This window comes from Peromyscus eremicus, chromosome 19 (genome assembly GCF_949786415.1).
Source record: "Peromyscus eremicus chromosome 19, PerEre_H2_v1, whole genome shotgun sequence".
Lineage (NCBI taxonomy): Eukaryota > Metazoa > Chordata > Mammalia > Rodentia > Cricetidae > Peromyscus > Peromyscus eremicus.
The window spans coordinates 21,210,344-21,229,545 of NC_081435.1; the positions used below are offsets into that span (position 1 = coordinate 21,210,344).

The window sequence follows — 19,202 nt, forward strand, 5'->3', positions numbered from 1 at the left end:
AACTCTCCAAATAGGCTTGGCTGGCTAGCCAGTAAGGCCCAGGCATCCACCTTTCTCTGCTTCCCTGTGTTGGGATTATAAATGTACACCATCACATATGACTTTTCCTAGATCCTGGGGCCTCAAACACATGTCCTCCTGCTTACAAGGCAATCTACTCTACCAACTGAACTGTCACCCCCAACCCATCATTCATTTTCGTTATTATTGTTATGCTACATCATCCTACCATTTAATTGTGACATAATACCTAATACTTTTTGAAAAAGTTTTATTTTACTTTATAAAATATCTACTTACATGTATATATGTGTGTTCACCCTATGTGTGCCTGGTGCCCATAGAGACTGTAAGAGGGCATTGGTATGCTGGAACTAGAGTTAATAAGATGGTTGTCATCTGCCATGCAGGTGCTGGGAATTAAACCTGGGGTCTTCTGCAAGAGCAGCCAGTATTCTTAACCACTGAGCCATCATCTCTCCAACCCCATATAACCCCTTTAATGTATTGTTGAATTCTGTTTGCTAGAAATTTTTTAACTTTACATTTAGTGTGTGTGTGTGATTGTGTAGCAGAGGATAACATGAGTCATTTTTCATTCTACCTTGTGGATTCTGAAGATCACACTCATGTTACGAGGCTTGGTAGTCCATGTTAGGCTTTTTTTGTTGTGATTATGGTTTGGTTTGGTTTTTAATGATTTTTTTTGTAGCACTTTGACCTGTAGTTTTATTGTTGTGCCTGTTTGTTTTGTTATCAGGGTAGTGCTGGCCTCATACTTTGGAAATGCTTCCTCCTTTGTAAATTTTCAGAATAATTTGTCAGAATTAATTTTAATTTGGCCAGGCATGGTAGTGCATGCCTTTAATTCTAACACTTGGGAGGCAGAGGCAGGAGGATCTCTGAGTGTAAGGCCAGCCTGGTCATCCAAGACTCTATGTCGAGAACCTGTCTCAAATAGAAAAAAAAATACTGTTCTTTAGATGGTTGGTAGACTTTACTGTCCTGTGTGCTCTGCTTGGACGGTTTTAATAGTAGATGTAATCTTACTAGTTAGAGGGCTGCCTGGGTAGATTTATATTTCTTCATGAATCAAAGTTGGTGGTTTTTCTATTTCATCTGTTATCCAATGGATATATTGATGAGATACAGTTTATAGTGCTTCATTTTCATTCTTGGAAAACCTGTCATGATATACCCACTCCTTTTAAAGGTATATCACCGTGTGTATGTGTATTCACGTGTGTGCACAGATATATGCAGGGGACGGGTGTCTTCCTTTATCTCTACTTTATTTATTGAATACAGAGGCCCTGACTGGCTAGACCAGTTAGTCATGTTGCCCTAGGGATCCCCCGTCTCTGTCTCTTTAAGTCCTGGGATTACAGAGAGCCACACCCCTGCCTAGATTTTTCCAGGGATCTGAACTCACTTTATCTACTAAGCCATCTCCCTAGCCCAGTGTCCTCATTGGTTTCTAACTTTAGTTAGTTGAGCTTTTCCCCCCCTTTCCTAGCCAATCTAGCTGAAAGTTTGTCAGTTATGTCAGTTATTTGAAAGACCAATTGTTGATTGTGTTATTTTTCCTCTGATCTTTTTGCTTGCTTGCTCTTTTCCTTCTTCCTTGAAGAATAAAATTCGGCTATTGAGAACCTTGCTGCATAGCCGTGAATTTCAGCATTGCTTTTGTTGTACCCCAACACTTCTGCTGTTTTGTGGGTTGTTTGTTTGTTTGTTTCAGAGAGTATTCTAATTTCCCTGGTGATGTCTTCTTTCAACCATCAGTTGTTTAAAAATGTTCTATTTAGCTGGTGGTGCACGCCTTTAATCCCAGCACTTGGGAGGCAGAGGCAGGCTGATTTCTAAGTTTGAGGCCAGCCTGGTCTACAGAGTGAGTTCCAGGACAGCCAGGGCTACAGAGAAACCCTGTCTGGGATGAGGGTCCTATTTATTTTACACATGTTTGTGGGGTTTGTAGTTTCCCTTAATGTGTTAAGGCTCTTTGTGGCCCTGATGTATATGGGGAACTGTTTCATATGCACTTGAGAAAAATGTGTTTTCTGATTATTGGGTGATGTGCTCTGTATATGTGTTTTGAAGTCCACATAGTCTATGGTGGTGTTCAAGTTTTGTTTTTTCTTGTTTATCTGCCTTACTATTCTATATGTAACCCTTGAACAGTTTTATTCCTTCCATAGTTCTCTGTCAATATTTCCTTCATACACTTAGCAATTTTAGTTGGCATGTCTTTGTTGATAATTGCTGTGTCTGATTGGTGATATAAATATCCTTATTTCATTATGTAATTGCCTTTGTCTCTTGAAGCAGCTTTGACTGAAGTCCTTTTTTTCTGTGTCCTATGTGCTACTTCCCTCTTTGGGTTACTGTAGTTGAATGGGACATGCTTTTCATTCTATCAATTTAGTGTGTTTACTTCTAAAGTGAGTCTCCTGTATAAAATATATAGTTGAACCTTGGGTCTTGAACACATTCTTCCAAGCTGTATATTCTATTTGGTAATTAAATCCATTGACAAAGTAACTACTGTAACTATTAAAGGAAAGGGCTCACTCTTGCTATTTTGTTGTTCTCTATGTCTTAAAGTTTTTTGTCCTTCATTACTTCTTTTACTGTTGTGTGTGTGTGCGTGTGCATGTGCATGCGTGTGTGTGTGTGTGTGTGTGTGTGTGTGTGTATGTGTGTGTGTAGTTGATATTTATAGTGGCTTGTTTGATTTACTTTCATTTCTTTTTGTGTATATTATATATGCGGTTTTTATGAGGTTTACATGAAACATCCTAAAGTTACAACAATCTATTTTAAACTAATAGCTTCGATCACATACAAAGCTTCTTCTCTTTATAGCTCTATCTCCCTTTTTTACATTATCAATGTCACAAATAGCATAATGTGTGTCCAAGAACAAGTTTATAACTTTCTATGCTTTTCTATTTTAAATACTGTTAAAGAATAAAAAAGTTGTGAACCAAAATTACAATAGTACTAGTTTTTCTGTTTGTGTGTTTATAATTATAGGAAAATTTTTATATTCTTATATAGCTTTGAGTTTATGCCTGGTATCCTTTCTTTACAACTTAAAGGATTCCCTTCTGCATTTCTTAAAGGTAGGTCTGGTGGTAATGAACTTCCTCTGCGTTCTTCATTTCTCCCTCACTAAAAATATATATTATTTCATGTGTGTATGTGATGTATGTATGCAAGGGCACTGCATAGCATATGTAGAAGTCAGAGGACAACTTTGTAGAGTCAGTTCTCTCCCGCCTTTCATGGATTCTAAACATTGAACTCATTGTTTTAGGCTGCCACAGTTAACACATTACCTACGGAGTCTAGCAGCCCCCTGTTTCACCCGTCCTTTCCTTTTTGAAGACCAGTTATTGTGTGACAGATGTTTCTGGGGAGATGTAACACACACCTGTCTGCTCACCACAGATAGAGAGTCCATGACAGACAAAAAATATGGATACCGCTGAAATCCAACTTGGTGAACCAGTGAGTTTTATTGGGGTCACAGGAGCAGAAATGACTCAAAGACAGCTGCATGACCAAAGCCCACTCAGCATGGGTGACAGCTCACAAAAGCTGGGAACTCAACAGGTTAGAGAGTGTCCTTACCAATCTAAGGCCCTTCTTCCAGACAGGTCAGCCAGTCTCTACTTCCTCCAGACAGCTGGTCTAAGTCTTCTTTGCAGCTTGGCCTCTCTCAGTCATCTTTGCAGCTTGGCTCATCCGAGAGTGACGCTCAGCCGACCTTATTTCTGACTGAAATGAAAGGTAAATCTGGTCAGTCTCAGGGACTTCTTGAAGCTATTTTGAGTTATTTACTTTCTGTTTTAAGGAGCTTCCCTGGGAGATGGAATGTGTCAACCTCAGAGGAAACTGCTACGCAACACCCATAAATCTGGGGCATTTAAATACTTGGTCTGCAGTTGGTGGCTGTTTATGGAAGGTTAAGAAGTGTGACCTTGCTGGAAGTATATTACTGGAGGTGGGCTTTGAGGTTTCAAAGGACTCGTGACATTTTGAGTTACCACCTTCTGTTTGCTGCTCGTGGTTCAAGATGCACGCTTTCAGCTGCTTCTCATGCTTGTCACCTGCTGTCCTCAGTCTTTTATCATGGATTCCAACCCTCTGAAACCGTAAGCCCAAAATAAACCACCTACAAGTTGCCTTGGTCATGGTGTTTTATCACAATAGAAAAGTAATGTAGAAGTTGGTACCAGGAGTGGGGTACTACTGTGATAGACTTGACCGTGTGGTTCGGGGAGCAATGTGGAAGCCTTTGGAACTCTGGACTAAGAAAAGCCATTGGATGCTGTAAGCAGAGCTTAATGGGCCATTCTAGTAGGAACTTTCTTGAAAGTAGCGTGAACTATGGTGGCCTAGCTCACAAGTTCTCAGAGGGGAACAATATAAGCAACTGAACTGGAGACCATTCTTTTAATATTTGGCAAAGAATATGGTGGCCTTCTGCCCTTTTTGTAAGAACTTGCCTGAGGTTAAATTTAAAAGTAATAGACTAATATCTTTGGCAAAGGAGATTTCAAAACAGCCTAATAAACTAACTGTTTTGTGGTTATTAGAAATTATTTTTTGCATGTCTACAATGAAGAGCAAATAGGGCAGAAAGAAATACAAAATGTAGAGCTTGGAGAGGAAAAGGATACTGGCAAAGTTAATTTTACAGCCAAGGCTTGTGCTGGAAGACAGACTATAACTGTTATGGGAGGCCAAATCTGCGTTGGAATGGATGCCCTCTTGCCAAGACCCCACTCAGCTGAACTTCCAACTTGTGAAAGGAAAAGACCTAAGGAATTAATAAAATGTCAGTGTCAGCCATCAAGTTCTGGCTTAGAGTCATGAAGGACACGCATGTAAAGGAGTTGTAGAATCTGCCTCCACAGTCAAGGAGAGCCACTGGGGCCAGGCATGTGGAAGTCAAGTGTGAATTGCACGAAGACCACAAGATGTTAGAGGTGCCAGAGCCAAGGCATATCTGCCAAGGAGAGCTTCATACAAAAAGTAGAACCCACCCTGAGAAAGAAAGATCTGTCTTAGAGGCAGCAAAACCAAAAGGGGAGGGCCATTTAAGCCCTTTGACATCAGACATGGAGCTACAGGATTTGGAGGTTTGCCCTGCTGTGTTTTGGCCTTCCTTTGGTACAGTATTTCTTCACTATGCTGTGATTCCTCAATTTTGGAATGGTAATATATATTCTGTGCCATTGTATGTTGGAAGTATGTAATTGCTTTTGATTTGGCAGGGGATTCCAATTAAAAAATTTCCTTGAGTCTCAGAGACTTTGGACTTTTAAAGTGTGTTGAGACTGGAAGACTATGGGGACTTTTGAAGTTTGCATTTTGCACTAAATGCATTTTGCACTATGATGTGGCCATAAGCCTGTATGTGCCATGGAGTGGAATGTGGTGATTTGAATGAGATGTCCCCCAGAAGCTGAAGGCATTTGAATACCTGAAGGCATTTGAACACCACAGTTGGTGGCTCTCTCTATAGAGTTAGGAGGTGTGGCCTTCCTGGAAGAATAGCACTGGGGTGGGCTTTGAGGTTTCAGAAGATTGATGCCATTTTGAGTTAGTTCTCTTTTGTTTCCTGTTTGCAGATAAAGATGTGAGCTCTCAGCTGCTGCTCCTGCCTGCCACCTGCTACCTGAAAAATTTCTGTACCCTGATATTAAGCCTCTCTGCTGACACTGTAATCCAAATCAAACCGAATTAAGAATTAAAAGTCTGGGTTTAATGAGTAAAATGCTCCCAGATGATTTTTCGACCCCCAGAGAGGAGATGGGAAGAAGAGACCAAAAAAACCACGTGGCCGTTCTCTGGGGGACAGTTTACACTTACCCTGTAAGTGTGGTCTTGAGCATCTCTGGGGAAAGAGCCAACTTCTAGCAGGTTTTCTGAGATGGGACAGAGTTTGGAGAGAGAGAGAGAGAGAGAGAGAGAGAGAGAGAGAGAGAGAGATCGGGGAGTGGGGGACTGAGGTAGAGCTTCCACCCGAACATCCCACACTCTTTGGGTATGTGGACGCTGGTTTATGTCTAGCTACTTCCTGCGGTCATTGGATGATGCAGGGAGGGGGAGTTGGGAGTCAGTGGGCTCACACTCGGAGGTATAGGTTTCGAAGCATCTAGTTAACTGCCATCCTGGAGACCTCAGGAATCTGTTTCTTGAGGAAGCAGGCAAGGCAAATTGCTAGGAAAAAATTAATTATTAACACCTGCCCTATGACTGCCATTAAGAATCCTGGATCTACTGACAAAGATGAATGCGCAAGGCAGAAGAGCAGATAGGTCCTTCACTGGGACATCTTAGAAAATCAGAGGCTGGAGGGTTCCAGCCGCTGGACGTACCATGTGTCCTGACTAGGTTCCTGCTTGAGCTGAGAGAGATGGTATCAGCATTGGTGTCCGAGGAGCTTGGCAGCCAAAAGGGTGGTAAGGATCACAGTGTAGTGTCCTGTCCATCGGGGCTCAAGAGACTTAGGAGCTAGCTGTTTGAGGAGTACTTGGTCCCCTCAGGAGAGTGGGGCAGGCTCAGGGCTAAGTTGGGTCCATTGGTGTGGGGGCAGGGAGTCAGCTGTTAGCATGTGAATGGAGAAGGGACCTCATGAAGGAGAGGTAGGGGAGGTACCTGGCTAGTGGAGGGGTCTGGGCCAGGAGGTGGTGATTGAGGAAGAAGGACCTTCGTAAAGGAGCTCAAAAGGGCTTAGGCCTGTTGGAGAGTATGGGGTGGCTTGGAGGCGAGTAAGGGCCATGGGGAGGAGGGAGGGCCAAGACAACCTGAGTTCAATGAAGAGTCCATTGGTCTTCTCAACCTTTCCCAAGGATTGTGGATGGTAGGGGATGTGGAGCTTCCAGGAAATGTTGAGAACTTCCAACAAGAGCTCCACGACCTTGGAAGTGAAGACTGGCTCATTGTTCATTTGTATGGTCTGTGGCAGGCCAAATAGAGGGATGATGTGGTCCAGGAGTACTTGAGCCACCACATCTGCTGTTTCCCTGAAGGTGGGGAGGGTTTCTATCCATCCTGTAAATGTGTCAACAAAGGTTGATAACAGCTTTTTATGAGTGGGCATGTGTCCTCAAAGCTGGTGCAGAGCCTGACGTATCTGGAGGGCCCCCTGTGGGTTGGCCTTTGCACAGGTCTGGCAGGAGGAGTGAACCTGTGAAATACGAGCTCAAGGATGGGTGGGGTCAAAGAGGGGCTGTAAGAAATGGAACAAGGCTTTGGGGCCTGTGTGTAAGGTGGTGGACGTCTGAAATGATGGACAGCGCCTGGTCCTGAGGGAGGATGAGGCGGTTGTTTAAGTAGAACCATCCATCCCTTGTCTGCGGGGCCCCGTTTTAGGAGTTCGTCTCTCTCCTCTGGTTGATAACAGGGCTGATAGGAGGGTGTCAAAAACAAATATGTTCTGTTGGTCCAGAGGAGCTGGAGGCCAATTCCTGGGCTACTGAGTCAGCCTTGGCATTGCCTAAGGCCACTGGGTCCTTGGAGGACGGATGTCCCTGGCAGTGAATTTTGGCTACTTCTGCAGGGAGCTGGAGGGCTCCAAGAGCTTGGGTCCATTAACTATGGGAGTGCCCCTGGTAGTGAGGAAGCCCCTTTTCCTCCACAGGACAGAATGACTATGGGCTATTAAAAAGGTATATTTAGAGTTGGTATAGATGTTAGCCCCTTGACCCTTGGCTATTTGGAGCACTCAAGTCAAGGTGATTAATTTGGCCTTTTGTAAAGAGGTCCCAGTTGACAGGTGGGTCGCTTCAACTGTGTAGTGGAAATGACCACTACATACACCACCTGGCTATTTCCTTATCTATCTGTAAGAGAACTTACATCAACTAAGAGGGTGAGTTGGGGGGTTTGTGAGGGGTTGGTCTAGGAGACCAGGCTGGCATGAGCGTAAGGCCTCCACAGACTGGGCAGGAGTGAGAGGAGATACCAGAGGAAGAAGGGACAGGAAGGAGGGTTGCAGGGTTTAGGGCAGGGCTGGAGGCCACAGTAATTTAGGAGGGTTCTAGAAACAGTGAATGAAAAGACTTGGACTAGTGAAGGTCCAAGGAGCGAGAGAGAGGAGTGACTTAGAAGGTCTGAGAGGCAGCGGATGGAGTGGACCATGATTGGCTGGAACAGGGTGATCTTGAGAGCCTCTCGTGTGAGTTCAGCTGCTGCAGTTAGGGCTCTCAAGCATGGCTGCCATCTGCATACGGTGGGGTCTAGTTGTTGGAACAGAAATGTGGTGGCCCAGTTGGAAGGCCCAACCAGTTGGACTAGAACTCCGGTGGCGACTACCAACCTTTTATCTGTATAAAGGTGATAAGGTTGGGAGAGGTCTGGAAGAAGTAGTGTGGGGGCTGTTAGAAGGGTGTCTTGCAGTAAAATGAAGGGGCAGTGGACAGTGACTGGGTGGATGAGGAGCCCCTTGGGAGTCTCTCTCTGGCTGCCCGGTATAGGGGCTTGGCCATAATGGTAAAGTTAGGGATCCAGTGACGGAAGAATCCCACAGGCCCCAAAATGAGAGAATCTGGTCTGCGGGCTGTAAATCCCCCAGGGCTTGGACTCTGTCAGAGGTGAGGGTCTTAGGCCCTGGGCTGAGTTGAACACCCAAATACACCCTAGTGGGAGAGCATAGCTGAGCCTTAGGTGGGGAAACGGTATCCCAGGGAGCCGAGGTAGTTCAGGAGTGAAGAGGTGGCCTGTTGGGACAGAGGCAGAGTAGGGGTGGGCTGCAGAGAAGGAGGTCATCTACATATTGGAGGAGTGTGCTAGGACCAGGGTCAAGGGTGGAAAGATCCTGAGCCAGAGTTGGGCCAAAAAAATGAGGGTTGTCCTAAAAACCCTGAGGGAGAACAGTCCATGTAAGCTGTCTGGAGGACCAGGTGTCAGGGTCCTCCCAGGTGAAGGCAAAGAGGAAGTATGAGTCAGGGTATAAAGGGATAGTGAAGAAGGCATCTTTCAGGTGCAGAACAGTAAAGTGGGATGTGGCAGGAGGGATGTTAGAGAGGAAGTTGTGTGGGTAGTTAACCACTGGGCCTGTTCAAATAACTGCCTCGTTAATGAGGTGGAGGTCTTGAACTAAATGGTAAGCTCTGGAGGGCTTACGTATGGGAAGAATGGGGGTGTTGCAGGGTGAGGTGATAGTAATTAAAAGTCCCCGAGGGTAAAAGTCAGATGATAATGGGCTTAAGGCCTCGGCAATAGGTTTCAGGGAAAAAAAAAAAAAACCACACAAAACCTGGGTCTGAAGGGAAGGGGGAGTCCTGAAGGTAAATTAGAACTGGCTAGTGGTAAGTAGTCACTACTGAAGTGGAGGTATCCCATACTTGGGGATCTACTGGATATGGGAAGGTAGGGACAGGACAGTCTGGGGTAGGAGCCTGTAAGGCTATTAAGGGGAGAAGGTGGGAATCAGGACAGGGTATGGGAGCCAAGGTGAGTGTAGTCCCAGAGTAACTGAGATTATCACGACCAAGTAGAGGTACAGGGCAAGTGGGTATGACTAGAAAAGAGTGTGAGAAGAATCATTATGTAAGAATACAGGCCAGTGACAGGGTCTTAAGTGGGAAGGAGGGGTCCCGTCCACCCCTGTGACAAATTGTCGAGGGAACTGTGGGACCCAAGTGAGAGGTTAAAATAGACTAGGTTAGGGTTTGGGGATTTAGCTCAGTGGTAGAGCGCTTGCTAGGCCCTGGGTTCAATCCTCAGCTCTGGGGGAAAAAAATAGACTAGGTTAGCTCCCATGTCCAAAAGAAGAAAGTCAATGGACTTACCTGCCTCCTGCAGCATTACCCTAGCTAGGCTCAGAGAGGGCGATGGGAGTCACCAAGTCTAGGCCACGTCAATCCTCTGCCAGGCTGAAGAGTTTGAAGGCTAGAAGAGTCTCGGATGCCAGTGTCAGTGAGGCTAGACCTTTGTAGCTTGACATAGAGGACGAGCCTGCGTGGGGGCATTCAGATTTCCAGTGTCCAGGCTGTCAGCCGATGGGACATGGCCTCCACAGTGCCTCTTCTTGGGCATTAAAAACTTTAAAAGCCGTTTTCACAATTCCTGTGTGGGGCTTGGGGGACCCTCCTCTGCCCTTTTTAATTTCTTTCTAATGTCCAGTACCGACTGAGAAATGAAAAGGGTGGCCAGGACTGTGGCTCCCACTGGGGAGGCTGGGTCAAGGCAGGTATTACTGAACCATGGTCTCTTGTAGTCAACTTAGAAAAACAGCCAGATTTTCATCAGCACACTGCGTAATCTCTCAGAGCTTATCAAATTAACAGCTTTGTCCGAGACCATTTCTATATCCTGGAGGAGGCAGTTGCAAGACCATGAGATCTCACCTCTGGCGGCTGTTCTGACCCGGTTGGTTGTCCCAGTAGGGCTCTGCAGCTGGCACTGCCACATCACCCACAGGGACCGTATTGTCCTCTAGGTAGGTTTGGTCTGCATACTGTCTCCCTGCTGCCTGAACTCGACCTTGCTCCTCCGGAGTGAGAGCAGAGGCCTGAATGACATAGAGGTCATGCAGACCCGGTGTGAGAAGTCAGGGGTGGGGTGGGGGCGTTAGGCCAGTGTGTGGAAAGGGGTTGCCCTGGTGTGGCCACATCTTGGCAAGGTACCCCAAGATCGGGAGGGGTCCCAGACCCCTAAAGCCAGTGACTTGGAATGGGCAACTCATTGACCAAAAGTTGATTCAGTCTGGCGGAGAGCAAGTGTGGGGAGAGAGAGTGAGCGTAGCTTCCCACGGCCGTGCCGGTGGTCACAGGAAGACTGGACTCACCTCAGCACCAGATGAAAAGTTTCCATACTCCGATATTAAGCCTCTCCCCTGGCACAGTAATCCAAATTAAACCAAATCAAACTGAATTAAAAGTCCAGGTCTAGCTGGGCGGTGGTGGCGCACGCCTTTAATCCCAGCACTCGGGAGGCAGAGCCAGGCGGATCTCTGTGAGTTCGAGGCCAGCCTGGGCTACCAAGTGAGTCCCAGGAAAGGCACAAAACTACACAGAGAAACCCTGTCTCGAAAAACCAAAAAAAAAAAAAAAAAAAGTCCAGGTCTAATGAGTAAAATGCTCCTAGGTGATTTCTTGGCCCCCAAAGAGGAGATGAGAAGACACTGAAAAACCACATGGCTGTTCTCTGGGAGACAGTTTAAATACCCTGTAGTGTGGTCTTGAGCATCTCTGGGGGAGGACTTTCTGAGATGGGGGAGGGGAGCTGAGGTGTAGCTTCCACCCGAACCTTCCTACCTTCACTCTGCCATTGTGGATTCTAACCCTCTGGAGCTATAAGCCCCAAATAAACTCTTGCCTTGGTCCTGGTGTTTTTTCACATCAATTAAAGGATGCAGACACCAATTGTCAGTTAACATATGAGGTTTTCTTGTGATACAGAATTCAGTACCCATAGTTTGAGCATCAGAGAGAGAGAATCACCTGCCCTTTGAGTTTTCAGAAGGCATGATTCCTAATTCTCTTTGGTGCACATTTCTTGAGCAGTAAGAAGGGTTTTAACTAGAAGTAAGAAGGAAGTAGAGTAAGTTTTCCCAGAGAAGTTCTATATTAAGACCATCAGAGGCTAGTAGGTAGTAAGCACTGGTCTTGTGGAAGTCAGCCAGTATAGTCATACACAGCTATTCCAAGCCTCCTTTGAAAGTCAAGTCAGGGAAGAAGAAAGGCCAAGCCAGAAGAATGAGCTCCTGGCTGCTGTGGAACTCACTGTGTGGACCAGGCTGGCCCCAAACTCACAGAATCGCCGGTCTCTGCTCCTTGAGTGCTAGGATTAAAGGTGTGCACCACTACACCTGGCTCTGTCTAATTTTCTTAATTCAGTTTGTTGAGCTGAGCTACTATGTAACCTTTCACTTTTGACATTGTGGCAGGTTAGTTCTACAATCTAGAATCACCTAGGAGGGCAGCCTCAATGAGGATTTGTCTAGATTTGGTTGGGCTGTGGCATGTCTCTGGGAAATGGTCTTGATTATATTAATTGAGGCTGGAAGGCCTGTCTGCTGTGGGCAGCACCATTCCCTGGGGGTGGGCCCTAGACTGTAAGAGTAGCGAACGCCAGCAGAGCCCAGGAGGCATGTGTACATTCATTCTCTTTGTTCTTGACTGTGAATGCTGCTAGCCATTTCAGGTTCCTGCATTCACCTCACAGTGATGGACTGTAACCTGGAATTGTGAGCAAAAATAAACGCCCTCTTCCCTAAGCTGCTTTTTGTCAGGGTAATTGATCACAGAAACAGATACACAACTAGGACAGAAGTATATCCTAATTCTGTAAGATACTATTCCTGCATCACAGATGAGGAAAATGGCATGAAGACTCCACTGTTCCACTCGTTTAGTTGCAGAGCAAGTGTTGAGACCAAGGTCTGATTCCAGAGCCTTCCTGATTCCTGCTCCCTTGGCCACCTTAGTAACTGGATCATTTCTACATGGAGTAGAAAGTGTAACGTGGATTTTTTTTTAATTTATTTTTATTTTTTGTGCATGGGTGTTTTGCCTGCCTGTAAGTCTGTGTGAGGGTATTGGATTCTGGAGTTACAGGCAGTAGCCATCTCTCCAGCCCCATTTTAAAAAAATGTATGCCAGCACATCTGGGTCACTTTCCTTTTTGTTTGTTTTGTTTTGATTTTCGAGACAAGGTTTCTCTGTGAAACAGCCCTGGCTGTACAGGAACTCACTCTGTAGACCAGACTGGCCTTGAACTCACAGAGATCCTCCTGCCTCTGCCTCAGTGCTGGGATTAAAGGCGTGTGACACCACCACCCATGTTGTAGCATGGATCTTAACATGGAGTAGAAAGTGCATTCACTTTCATTATTCAGATTTTAACATTCCTTGGCTTTTACCTAAAGATCTTTCTTAATCATTGCTATTATTGATTTATTGATAGAAGAAAGAAAACCCCGTGTCTTAGTTAAATACCTGACAAGACCATCTTAAGGGAAGAAGGTTTGTTTTGGCTCACAGTCTGAGGGTGCACCGTGAGAGGGAATACAGGGAGGCAGGGTCGTATCACATCCACAGTCAGGAAACAGAGGTGAACACTAGTGCTCAGCCCCCTCTCTCCTTTGACTCAGTTCAGGACTCCAGCCCAGAGAATGGGTCCATTCAAACATATTCAGGGTAGGTCTTCTCGTATCAATTAACCTGAACTAGATAATCCTTTACAAATATGCCCAAAGGTGGTGATTCTGATCTCATGGGGATTCTAAATCCCCTCAAGTTGACATTCAAGATTAACCATGGATAAAGCTACTCAAGCATTTCTTGAGAATAATGTTTAAGGTGAAGTAAGAAGCTGAGTGTAGTTGTGTATTCCTGTAACACCAGCACTTGAGAGAGTGAGACAGAAGGATCACACACAGACCAGCCTGGGCTATGAAGTGAATTCCAAGATACAGTCTGAGCTGCATGGTGAGACCCTGTCCTAAATGAGACAAAATAACCTGCATAATTATGTTAACCTTAAATTCAGAATGAAATTGATCTTTTATCAACAAACTCTGCTTTTAAAAACCTTTTCGGGTCAAATATGGTGGCATACACTTTTAATCACAGCACGGGGGAAGACCAAGGCAGGTGGATCTCTATGAATTCAAGGCTAGACTGGCTGTTCTACATAGTGAGTTCCAGGCCAGTCAGGGCTATACATTGTGTCCATGTCTTTAAAAAAAACAAAACTTTTAGGGCTGGGGATATTGTTTCCCCAATGCTTGCCTATTGAGTGTGAAGCTATGGGTTCAATCCCTATAACGACAAAAAGCTTTTAATGGAAAACCTTGCAAGCCAACCCCATGGCACAGATGCATGACAGGAACTATCTCACCCCAACAGAGAGGAAGCAGAACCGCCCCCTGTGCCTGCTTCACACTAGGTCCATGTGCTGGAGCTGATGCAGCTCCATAAGCAGTAGTTGTCATTACCTTTTTAAAAGTGAGGTAAGGTAAGGTAAAAGTGAAGAAAGCTAAGTCCAAAGTTAATTACTCCTGTCAAAAGCCCCACAGTAAGTAGACACTCCATAGACCAAAAGTCAGTTCTTTGAATTGATTTAGTGCTTGTATGTATATAGTAGCAAAGTGCCTGTGAGCCACAGCACACATGGAGGTTGGAGACCAACTTTGTGGAATCAGTTCTCTCATTTGTTCTTTACATGGGTTCCAGGGATTAAAATCAGGTTGTCAGGCTTGTCTGGCAAATGCCTTTATGCACTGATCCATCTCACTGGCCCTAAGGTTAATTCATTGTTTCCAGAGTTCTCGGTTATATTGTATGTTTTGTATAAAATGCTGGTATTTAAAATGCATTCTTAGAATTGTTCTTAGATGGTGTAAACTTTTACCATCTAAAGTAATATCTATTTGTAGTCTTTCCCAGTTTCCTGCCTTTTTTTTTTTTCTGTTACTGCTCAATACACTCATTCCTTAAACGATAAATGGAAGACTTTACAGTACCAGTAAAGCTAATAATCCTAATGAAACTCCTTGGTAGTGTACAAGTGGGCAAAAGATAAGATTCAGCCATATGCTGGGGTGGTGGTGGCTCATGCCTTTAATCCCAGCACTCGGGAGGCAGAAGCAGGTGGATCTCTGTGAGTTTGAGGCCAGCCTGGTCTACAGAGTGAGATCTAGGACAGGCACCAAAACTGCATGGAGAAACCCTGTCTTGAAAAAAAATATCAGCCATATTCATACATGGTTAGGCAGTTGTCTTCAAACAAACATCAAGTTCAGAGATTTTTGTTAGGACCTGAGTAGTCTTAAATCCTTTCCACTGTTGGGTTAAATTATCCACAGGTTGAGTCAGTTACAGTAGCCCTGGCACTTGTAAAGACTGGGAATTCCCAGAGCAAACACAGCACTGAGAGAAGGGCCAATCCAACAGCCCAAATGCCTAAGGAGAGGCAACTGTGTAGGTGGGCTGTAGTTGTAGGTTTGTTCTCACCCAGCCGATTCAGAGTCTGGTACACTCCAGGGAAAGGAGGGATGTAGATGTGAGCCTTGATAAAGATACTTTAATGAGGTTCAGAGTTGTGCTGAGCCCAGAATGAGCTTTCTCACCTGATGAGAGTAGGGCACAGTTGGTAGCCTGGATCCATACCTAGTGATGCTCTGGGACATCCCAGACATGCAGAGTCTCTGGCCAACCTAGGAGGTGGGAACATGAGTAGAGCTCCCTGTGGTGGTATCTGAGGAGCTATCAGATCCTGAAACAATAAAAGTGTGACCTACCCCAGCACTGGGGGACAGGCATACATCCTTAGAATTCTCGGAGAAGGCTTTTCTTTGCTGTACAGTATTCTGTCTGCATAGATGAGAATGCAAAGCCCTTGAGAATTCCGCCCTTACATGAAGTGATTTAAGACCGAAACAGTTTTTCTTTCTACTGCATCTTATCATTTGTTTAAGTCATGATCTCCCTGTGGTGCCCTGGAACTCCTGAATTCTGGAATAGCAGGTGTGTACCATCAGACCTGGCTTTTGCTGCATTTTAAAATAGACAAATAGAGATTTTTCAAGATGCTCAAGAAAAATAGTTTACATCTTTTTTGTTGTTTTTTGAGACAGAGTTTCTCTATGTAACAGACCTTGCTGTTATGTAGACCAGGCTAACCTCGAACTCACAGAGATCCACCTGCCTCTGCCTCCCGAGTGCTGGGATTAAAGACATGCACTACCATGCTTGGCTAATAGTTTCCATGTTTATTAAAGAATGATGTAGAGGCCAGCAAGATGGCTCAGTGGGTAAAAACACTCTCAGACAAGCCTTTCATTTTGAGTTTGATCTCTGGGACCCATATCACAGGAGAGAACTAGCTCCCAGAGTTGTTTGTCCTCTGCCGTTTAAACATGCACTGTGGCACCCACACCAACAGAGTATGTGTATTTACAAAGGGGGAGCTAGAGGGATGGTTCAGTGGATGAGAGTACTTGCTGCTCTTCCAGAGGACCCAAGATTAGTTCCTAACACCTAATATCAGGCAGCTCACAACTGCCTGTAACTCCAGCTCCAGAGGATTCAATGCCCCATTTGAGCTTCCACAGCCACCTCCATGCAGTGCGTGTGTGCACGCTCACAAACACATATACTAAGTAAGTAAAAATGAATTTTATTTTCAAAAAGTGATTTAGCTGGTGTAGTTGGTACATTGGTGCACACCTTTAATCCCAGCTCTCAGAAGGCAGAGGCAGATGTCAGTTTGAGGCCAGCCTGCTCTATATAGTGAGTTCCAGGACAGCCAGGGGTCTGTAGAGAGATACTGTCTCCAAATGAATGAAATGAAGAATGATTGACACTGCAAGTGTAGGTTGGTGAGAGGACCCTTGCCTAGCATGTGCAAAGCGCTTGGTTTAATCACTAGTACTCCAATTAAATTGTTAATTCACCCCTTGCAGCACATGATCTGTATCCCTATGCCTGTTCTGCCCCACTGCTTCTCTGATCTCGTCTAAACCCCTCCAGTTCCACCACTCACTCTCCAGCTTCCTGCTCACCCGCACCCAGAATTTCTGTGCATCAGGACTCTTGTACTTGCGCATTTTCTTGATCTGGATGATACTCTTTGCACCCAGCACCCAACTCTGCATTCTCAAATGCCCATGCATCTTGCTTCCTCCAGGTCTCTGTTCAAATGTTACCTTGCCTGTGAAGCTTCCCCTTACTTTGTTACTCCTTAATCTGCTTTATTTTTCTCCAAGGCATTTTGCAGCATTGAGGAATCCCTATGAGGGCAGTAGCTCCATCTGCTTTTCAGTGATGTGCCCCACAGCACACTCAATAAACTTTATTAATGAATAGTGTTCTTTTGATAGTTCATTCACTAATTAGTTCTGCTAGGTATGAAGCATTACCAAGTAGCAGAGAATCAAAGATCAATAAGACCTTGATATAGTCATGCTTTGAGGGAAGGTTGATGAGCAAAGCTAGTTTAAAATGTAGGGTGATCGGCTTTATAGATATTTGACTGGAGATCCAGGAGAGCTTTGTGGAGGATAAGTGTTATTGTGACTTGCTGCCACATACTTAAAAAAAAAAAAAAAGATTTACTTATTATGTATACAGAAGAGGGCACCAGATCTCATTACAGATGGTTGTAAGCCACCATGTGGTTACTGGGAATTGAACTCAGGACCTCTGGAAGAGCAGTCAGTGCTCTTAACCTCTGAGCCATCTCTCCAGCCTGCTGCTACATACTTAGTGGCTTCTCCTTGTTAAGCAATTGAATATAGTGTCATTAATGCTATTAAGTTTTATAGCGTAAGTTCTGATGTAACTTTTGGGGATAAGTGTAGTTGGAAGTTTCCTGTGTCCTGGTTGGCTGGTGGTCGGGACAAATCTCTCCCACTCATGTCCCCCAAGTAAACACACAGGCTTATATTATTTACAACTGCTTGGCCATTAGCTCAGGCTTATTACTGACTAGCTCTTACACTTAAATTAACCCATAATTCTTATTTATGTTTAGCCCTGTGGCTTGGTACCTTTTCTCAGTTCTGCCTTGTCATCTTGCTTCCTCTTTGTCTGGCTGGCAACTCCTGACTCAGCCTTCCTCTTCCCAGCATTCTTCTCATCTGCTTGCCCTGCCTATACTTCCTGTCTGGCTACTGGCCAATCAGCATTTTATTTATCAACCAATCAGAGCAACACATATTCACGGCATACAGAAAGACATCCCACAGCACTTTACCTTTTCTTTCTAATCAAAAAGGAAGGTTTTAATTTTAGCATAGTAAAATTACATATGATAGAACAGTTATCAAGCAAGAATTACAGTTACAATATCTAGTCTATTTATATTGGGCAAAATTAAAGAAAATATTCTGTCCTATATTTGTGAGTCTAAAGTTTCATATCTAATTTAGCTTTCATCAAAACCAAGGAAAATTATAATTGTAACTATCTAGTCTTCAACTACATCAAAGAACTCAGAAGGATGTAATATTACCTAGGTAAACAAGAAATGCATGGGAAGCAACTTCCAAAAGTCTGGAAATGACAGAGACAGCTACCTGCCTGGACAGTCACCCAAAGTTCCTCTGCAATGTTGGGACATTCTTCTTCAGCCCATAGGCCTAGAATTTTTTAGTCACTTCTCCCTGTGTTCTGTAGAATGTCTGTCAGTCTCCTCTGTGAAGCAGGAACCTGAAGGCCCATCTCACCTTGCAAAGTTCAGTAGTCACCTTCCCATGGGTCCTGCATGTCCAGTTGATACAACATTTTGTCAAGCAGTCAAGGCAAGAACAGTTTCTTACCCAAATGGCTATTTTTGCCAAGAAGAAGATAAACTCCATATAGAGTGTCTTTGATGCCCATCTTCCTCTTTGAAGTAAATCGGTGCTGCCAGGAGCAGACATGTCTCACTGTTGAGAAAGTCTAAGTTTTTAAAACATTGAAGATTATCTACCTAACTGAAATAAATCTATGTATACCTAGAAAACTTAACTAATATGACTATAAGTTTGACTATTATAGATGACTAATTAATCTGTATTTCTTAATTATACATTACAATTTCAAATGAGCTGCACAAACATAATATGAGTAGAAATCTACATACAGTATAACAAAATTAACTTTAAATTTGTATCAATAAACTAAGATCCATAGCAATGTAAAACATTTTAAACAAGTTGTTGACCTTTATCCTATTATATCTATAATATCCTCTTTTTTGTCTAATCAAAAAGGAAGGCTTTAACTTTAACATAGTAAAATTACACATAATAGAACAGTTATCAAGCAAGAATTACAGTTACAGATAAGGAAGCTGATTCAGAAAGGACCAAGATCATAGAATTCACACTTGGTGGATCTGAAATTCAAACATGGTTCTTTCTGGTTCTAGCTTATTCTTTAACTAAATGCTGGGCAGACACAAAGAACTGTTAACATCCCAGACCAGATGCTGCTCCTGTTACCTTCAGCTCTCTACCTTCATCCCCTAGATGATTCTGGGATCCCTGCTGCCTACAGACTGAGAGCTTATAGGTCTGTAAATAGACTGCCCACATACCTAGATGTCACTTTCCCAAGTTTACAAACAGAGCAAACTGGTGTGATGGTTCATGCCTATTAATCCCATCACTGTGTCCAACACTTAAAAGATTTCTCTAACAGTCTCGGAAATGGGCCAGAGTAAATATCATTCGGCTAAATAGGATAGTGGGA

General features: G+C 44.2%; 1 protein-coding gene across 3 annotated transcripts in view; it reads left to right on the top strand.

Moving 5' to 3' along the window:
• Iws1 (interacts with SUPT6H, CTD assembly factor 1) overlaps positions 1–5,788 on the top strand; it is a 44,151-nt gene extending 38,363 nt beyond the window's left edge. For 2 of the 3 annotated variants that reach the window (XR_009375367.1, XM_059246680.1), the window contains one exon: positions 5,643–5,788. Coding sequence is in view for 1 of the 3 variants with exons in the window: in XM_059246680.1 (XP_059102663.1) it covers positions 5,643–5,654 (12 nt within the window). In the remaining 2 variants the exon portion in view is untranslated. Of the gene's footprint in view, positions 1–3,658; positions 3,796–5,642 lie in introns of all 3 variants that reach the window. The other variant, XR_009375366.1, reaches the window with a different exon arrangement.
• Positions 5,789–19,202: the final 13,414 nt, after the last annotated feature.